General features: G+C 47.6%; 1 protein-coding gene across 2 annotated transcripts; it reads right to left on the bottom strand.

The window, feature by feature from the left end:
* Positions 1–4: 4 nt before the first annotated feature.
* On the bottom strand, positions 5–7,167 carry qtrt2 (queuine tRNA-ribosyltransferase accessory subunit 2). Of its 2 annotated transcripts, none has more exons than XM_058059581.2 (8): positions 6,657–7,167; positions 6,533–6,588; positions 5,215–5,291; positions 4,519–4,728; positions 4,009–4,208; positions 2,942–3,093; positions 760–865; positions 5–669 (listed from the first exon to the last, which is right to left on the bottom strand). In XM_058059581.2, exons 1-8 carry the CDS (start codon positions 6,872–6,874, stop codon positions 429–431), a joined length of 1,260 nt encoding a protein of 419 aa, XP_057915564.2. In that variant the 5' UTR covers positions 6,875–7,167; the 3' UTR covers positions 5–428. The 2 variants fall into 2 exon arrangements, with proteins under 2 accessions (XP_057915564.2, XP_078648623.1); XM_078792497.1 differs by having other exon boundaries at positions 4,588–4,728.
* Between the last annotated feature and the right edge of the window lie 59 nt (positions 7,168–7,226).

Raw genomic sequence — 7,226 nt, 5'->3', positions numbered from 1 at the left:
CCTGGGCCCTAGTCCTACTCCTTCACTAAACTTCCCTGGAAGTAGCGTAAAGTCTGCTCGTGTCTGCGCTGCACACACACATTTCATCCCGTGCTGAGCAGCAATCAGAGCACTTATGGCAGGAGTCAATAGTCGGCCCTCATCAGTCCTCACATTTCTATCGCTGTGCAAACCGCCGCCCATTCCGTCTGCTGGGATCGATACGTGGGCCGCAATGAGGCGTCCTGACGTGACACAGCACAACAAAAAGGCGAAAAGCGTCAGCGACTGTCCTTTGTTTGGACCATCCAGAGCGCTGCCAAGCATAAGGCGGAGCATCCACCGAGAAGAAAAAAAACAGTTTTGATTGCTTCTGCACCGTAAAGCCAATCTGCTCCGTGACCAAACCTCTCCTCCGGGCCCAATCCATCTCGTCTGATTTGTGCACCTTAAGCTTTCGTTCCAGTCGATGCGAGCACGCGCCTTTTCAGGAGGTCCAGTTCATTGCGGGCCAACGCTCCTCTGAGGGCCGCGAAGAAGCCCAGATAGTGGGCCATGTTGTGGATGGTGAGCAGGACGCCCGCCAGCAGCTCATTGGTCACCAACAAGTGGTGCAGATACGCCCTCTGGTGGTTCTGGCAGCAGTAGCAGCCACACCCCTCGACCAGGGGCCCGAAGTCGTCTCGGTACCTGGACACAGATTCATACGTATCACGGCCGTGTCCACACATTTCCCCCACTCCGGTCCTACTGTGGGGCCCACAAAACAAACCATCCAACCTTTTGTCTTTCAGATCCATCTCAAAGGACGTCGTCTGTGTTGGATCGTCCCTTGTGTTGTGGTCTCCGTTCTGCTGGGGGTCCCCTGCCAGCTCCTCGTCCAGCACTGCCCAAACACACGTGTCATTCAATCCTCATCTCATTTCTCAGCGTTAAATAAGATCCTTCCCAGACGGCCAAGGGGCGGTGAAAATGAAATCATTGAAAAACACAGCTTGACCCCTATTAAACACCTCCAGTCTCCCCTGGTGAGAGGATGTAATTATTCGCCGGGAAGGAAGCTGGAAATGTCGGCTGCATCACACAGCTGGCTGGCTTTGTTCAGGTTGATGGCGAGAAACAAAGCCGTATGCTTTTATTTTGTACTTAATGCCGGAGAAGGTCTGAGGAGGATTGTTGCTGTTGGTCACAGCTGGATGCAAATACCTCAAATACCTCAAGATAAGACCAGATGATACAATGAATGCATCCATGTTGCCAAGGAAAAAAAACATGTTTTGGATGCAGCAATGAGGTTTTACACTTGAAGACAAACACAGCCGCCACAAATAGATTGCAGTCCTGGACGGGCTGCTTAAGGCTTCCTTTATCGCTCGCTCACCGACTCATTGTTTGTTGGAAATGGATGTAATCTTGCGCGGAACGCACAAGCATTAAGATGATGCTCAGTGCAATGCAAAGCTGCAGCACATATGCCCATTTAATGCTGTTATTGATGGAAGCATCTGTGCCACGGAAGCCGTGGTAGCAGCTTGAGACTTCAATCAAAAGTTGCAGCACGTAGCAACAAAGTTCACCAACAAATCTTTTTTTTTTTTTCTTACTTCGATATAAATAAACTTTATAATGCCTGTGCAAACTTTTTCCTCTTTGATTGCCTTTTGTTCAGTGCAATTGTATTGAAACCAAGGCTGAAGTAGGAGACGCCAGAAGAGGAGTAAAGCGGTGCGTTCGCTGTAAAGACACACTTCCAAATGAGAACAAAGCAGCGAACATCAGCAGCCATGATTACACAATGTGACCAAAGGCAATTACTGCGAGGAAAAAACGTGAGGAAGAGCAACTTGTGGAGAGGCCGAGATGTCAGGAGGCGTCGTTATTAGCATACACTCAGCTGCATCAAACACCCCGAGACCCCCACGGGGTCTTGTAATTGGTCGAAGAGGGAATGAGAACTCCTCTCCAGGTGTGAAAGTGCGGCTCGCACCCAACCTCCACCCAACTCCATTACGCTGCCAGAGCAGAATCGATTAGCGCCGTCTGACACGGACGCGCCGCGCCTTCAAGAGTCTTCCTGTCAGCCGAGTTGGACGCAACTTTTTAATGAAGCGCTGGCCGGCAGCGCCTCCTCTCCTCGTCATAACGCTTCTTTTGCATCTCGCGTGGGACGACCGTCAGAGCGTGCACGGTCGTTACCTCAATCGCTGCGGCGCCACTGATTTCATTTCAACACTCCTTCTGGCCAATTATTTCCAAATGACACCAACACATGGTCTCCGAGCACTTTGCACTGATCTTAGTTCAATCTAATTAAAGAGCCAAAATGATCTATAGTGTACCTCTCAATGGAATCCATTAATATTAGCAAAAAATCATGCCTACAGATAGCGGCTTCATTACCTGGTATATTTCATGTTTAGTCGTTCTGTGAGCATGACAAGAAAAGCTCAATTAACGCGACTGGCATGGCTCACACATGAATAGAAGCAATTACATGAGATTCAGGTTTGGGTGGAATTCAAATCAGGGGAATGAAATGACATCGTGACCATGTAGCAAAGTAATATTGCCACTAAGAATGCATAGATTTCGTCTACGTGTGGGAGTCTGGCTTTATGCATTTTAAATGGCAACGACGACACAGCGTCTGAATGTTCAAATCGTTTGTTTAGCTCCCACATGAAATGAAAATATTGCAATATTAAAGTCAGTCAATTTTTTGAATCTATTATTCATGCTGTTATGAATATGATACCTGCCGCCGCCGCTCCCCCATCTTGTCAGTATACCTGTATAACTGGTTCATAGGTATAAAAACCCTATGAAACAATATTTTACAATGTTGCCACAAATACACGGGAAAGTCTGAAGTGGCATGGTACGATAACGACCTTGCATTAGCTAACAAGTTCACAGACATCATCCCAATTATGACCAACCGCCCCTGCAGGCGGCGCTCTACCTGTGCTCTCCGGGTCGGTGCGGGTCTCAAAGCTGAAGCACAGAGCGCAGCCTCGCTCAGTCACCTCGAAGGGGAAGAAGCCCTCAAATAGGTCCACTCCGGCCTCTGCGCACGCCAGCACCTCGTCAGGTCGCCCGACGCCTTGCAGCAGCCTGAGAGTGGGGCAGGATAAGAACAGAAAGAAGGGAGAAGGGTAATAAATCAGCCAGATAAAACATGTGACGCCATTGCCAAAGACATGCAGCATGCGGCGCATGTTAATGAGCCGGCACGGTCAGCGCACGTGTTGGCGCCGGCAGGTAAGCTTGCCTGCAGGCGGCAAGGTCAAGGCCAATTTAGCATTCCGCGCAGACGCCACGCTGCGTGCGAGGAGCGCAGGTAGCTTGTCAGGCGTGTTCAACTCTCGGAGAAGTGAAGCAGCTTGGCCGACGACTGAGCAATGGCGGCCCTCCCTCTTGGGATTCCCAAGTAATGGAGGGTCATCCGTGGAGATTTTTTCGTTCTGGTTCACTTTGTGGACACATGGACTGACTTCACGTGGACCCGAGCAGCTGGGTAGTAATTGATTGGGATGTCATCTTGTATTATCAACACTGCATTCATCAAATCGTACTTTACTTGGCCGTGTTTTAAATTTTTTTTTTTTTTTTTTTTTACAAATTTACTATTTACATTTACTTTTGATTGTACACAAGCAAGTCATGGCTCTGCAGTTGCCATGGTGATGCCACATAGAAAGTAAAGATGACAGCAAAAAGAAAAGAAAGCTACCACGCTTCTGACAGGCGCTCGTGCTGAAGCCACCTGCCAATCAAAGTGGAGGCGTGGGGGTAATGAAAGGCTGTGGAGATCACCAACAGAGCTGCCTTCCTTGTAATCAATCACTGACTAATTAATGCCATGAGTCACATGCTTTAGCACCAAAACCCCCCCAGACGTGTACTATAGAAATAAATTGCGTTTTTCGGTTCATTCATGAGCGCTTTCCAGCCAGCGCCAGAGTCTGCGGTTACACAGTAATTCCAATCGATATATACATTTATCACAGGTGAAGGAGCAGGACGCACCTGGGTTTGTCCTCGGGCAGCTCCTTTATCACCGCCGTGACGATCTGGCTCCTCAGCGCCGGGTCCATGCGGCCCGTCTGGAGGCCATCCAGGCAGAAGCCGGCCACGGGTCTCTTGGCGGTCTCCCTGGCGGAGCGCAGCCTCTCCTCCAGGATGTCTCCACCTTGCACCGCCCCCCACACCTCCGCTCCCCGCAGCTCCTGGCGAGGATAAAACATGAAGTGTCAAATGCATGAAAGATGATCGCGCTTATCTTGTAAACATGAATCCTCATCATGACATCAAAACTCTCTGCAGCCACCTCGTTCATCAAGTGCACGTGCATGACTGGACAGTATTGATTACACATTCTTTTTATAGAGGAATGCCAGGCACAAATACTGACTCCCCATAATCTGACGGGACCCCTGTGAAGGCCATCAATCCTGTCCTGACAGTGATAAATGCTCCATTTAGAGCGGGATATAAAAGGAGGCGATCAATCAGTGATGGGCAATTAACGTGCAGAACCTGCAATGTTTGCTGCACCCGCAGGCACTCGTCCAAGTGGGCGAGGGTCCGGTCCACAGCCTTGCGTACCCTCTTGCGGGAGGTGTTGTCCTGCCAGGTCTCGCCGTCCGCCATGCTCAGGTACCAGTCGGGCTGCACGTGCCTCTGCAGGGCCATGAACTTTGCCACCGTCAGCTCGATGCGTCCGCCGCTGCCCCAAACAGACACAGTCTGGACCACCCCCCAAACACAGATGAACACAAATGACTGGAACCTTTCTCATTTAAAACTGGCTAGTAGCAAAAAAATCTCATTTATATAACAATATGTAACAACCAAAAATTTATTTAAACTATGCAGTGTTTCTCATACATTTATGGGCAAAAACACTGACAGAATAAGAAGACGTAGCAGGAGGGATTGGTGTTTGAAACTTAGTTAGCAAGTAATCACACCCTGCTATACACCGTTTTTCACCAATAAAACGATGAACAACAAATCTAGGAAAGGGGCTTTTGGTGACGTTGACATGAAAGCACGCATTGCGAATTATCAAATTCTGTCAACAATATTAAAAATAAATAAATAATGCGCTACAAAAATGGATGGAGGGATTAAAAAAAACATTCATTTTACATTCAAAGTTGTAAACAGAGGTCGTAGCAGACAAATAAACCCCGGGTGGTGGGAGGGACGAATAAATAAAGATAATGTAACCTTGTTAGTGGTGTAACCCGTGGGGCAGGGGGTCGCGGGGTCGTGCAGCGAGCAGTACAACACTGTGTCATAAAGACCTGCAGAGGACACGACACAAACACGCGACATCAGAGAAGAAAACCAAACAAGAGCAGAAAACAAAAGGTGCCTGCAAACGAGGGAGTAAATTATTCGCCAATTGGGCACACCTCCGACGGCACTTTGGCAATTGATCATTTTTACACCACCTCACGCCGCAACCTTTTCATTTCTCATTTTTACTCCAGTCGCCCGAGGAGGCACTTTTACTTGATACGTTGAATGAGGTCACCCTTCCGGGGCGTTTCTATATATAAAGATGGCAAACAAGCCGTAATGAGCTTTTTAATATGAACTTGCACGTTTTATGGTGCGTCCATGGGAGGCGGCTTGAAATAAATCCCGCACTGTGTCTGATCTCTCATGTGTGACTTTTATCATCGTTCTACGCAGCTCGGCAGCCCGACAGCGTGTTCTCAGATGGAGTTATTTGGACATGACTGATGGCAAGTGTCAGACAGGCAAATCACAGTAAAGAATCAAAGTTGACATCATCTGCATTTCAAACCTCTCTCCGTCTCCGTCTCCGTCTCCGTCTGTCTAGTGTATGTCCACAAAATGTGGACGAATAAAAGAGTACAATGCAGTGAATAAAGTATGCTCATGCTCATAAAGACATTCTAATGGAGCTTGTAGATGGTATCGTAACACACCTGGGTATGCCAGAGAATAAGATGTAGCAGGAGAGATCAGTGTTGCCAACTTATATTTAGTGATTAATCAGACCCCGCTAAATTGTTTTTGTTTTTTTAAAGCAACTAGCGACAAATCTAATGACTTTTCTGGTCTAATTGGACACTTTTGGAGACTCTTAACATTACATGCAGCCTCCCAAACCGGGGTACAAAAAAGCAAAGCCAAGCGTCTCTCTGACATTTGACCCAATTTGTTGGTTTTGGGTTTTGGGGGGGTAGGAAAGTCACCTCATCTAACCCAAGTGAGTAATAATTTCATAATATCATAATATCAAACACACACCGCCACTAGCTGCTTCATAGGGGGATGGAGGCGGCGACACAGGAGACAGAAACGTGGTTGTGGTAGTAGCTTGACACAGTGACTCCATCGATTCTCCCAGCGCCCATCCTTTATGATACATAATTCCTGCCATGTAACTAAATATTTTACATTTTAAAATGCCGTTAATAAGTGTGTGAGCCATGTTATGGAGCACAGTGTCACAAAAAGGCTGTCCATTATTTTACTATTCACAGGTCATGAAACATAACCAAAGCAGTACCTGAAAATTTCTTAAATCCTTCCTTAAAATCCGCCAACACTTCCTGGTGCTCTGCCCTGGGAAGACAAAAATAGTCATTATTTGTGTGTAAAATATACAGGATGTTATGTTTGGCATGTCTTACAGGTCCGACAGGGTGACCTGGGTGACAGAGGGCAGCTTGTCCAGACTGTGCAGGGTCTCCCGGGTGAGGTGAGGCACTGTGCCACAGTGTGTGTACAGCAGACATCCAGGTACCTCCAGGGAGTGCTGCCCGGTCTTACCGAGCCCCTTCAGAACACCCAGGCGGCTTCCTCCGTGAAGCACCCGAGTCAGCTCTAACTTCATCTTACTCGCAGCCATGAAGCTAAGCAGTCAATCAATCAATCAAATCTACGTGGCTAAAAACACCTAATTCAAAATAACGGCACGTGAATTAGCAACTTAGCAAGTAGCATTCACATGCTCCTTTCTTTTTCCTCCTTTCGCCACCGAGAGATATTAACTTTACACAAAATGTTACCCTTCACCCGATGAAACGCCAAAAGATTAGCGATACGAGGTCTCTCCTGTTAACTTGATAACTTGTTAGCGCCTTAACCACCATTAACGCCGTGTGGCAAGGAACTACAAGTCGCCTGTTTATTACGTCATCACCAGGCAACGCAAAAGCAAACATGACGGATATTTCGGTTCTTTTAGAACCGAAATATCT

This window comes from Doryrhamphus excisus, linkage group LG7 (genome assembly GCF_037039965.1).
Source record: "Doryrhamphus excisus strain RoL-2023G ecotype Guam linkage group LG7, RoL_Dexc_Guam_v1.1, whole genome shotgun sequence".
In the NCBI taxonomy this organism is placed as follows: domain Eukaryota; kingdom Metazoa; phylum Chordata; class Actinopteri; order Syngnathiformes; family Syngnathidae; genus Doryrhamphus; species Doryrhamphus excisus.
Note: the sequence above shows the minus strand (reverse complement) of the source record. Positions and strands in the feature narration are given on the sequence as shown.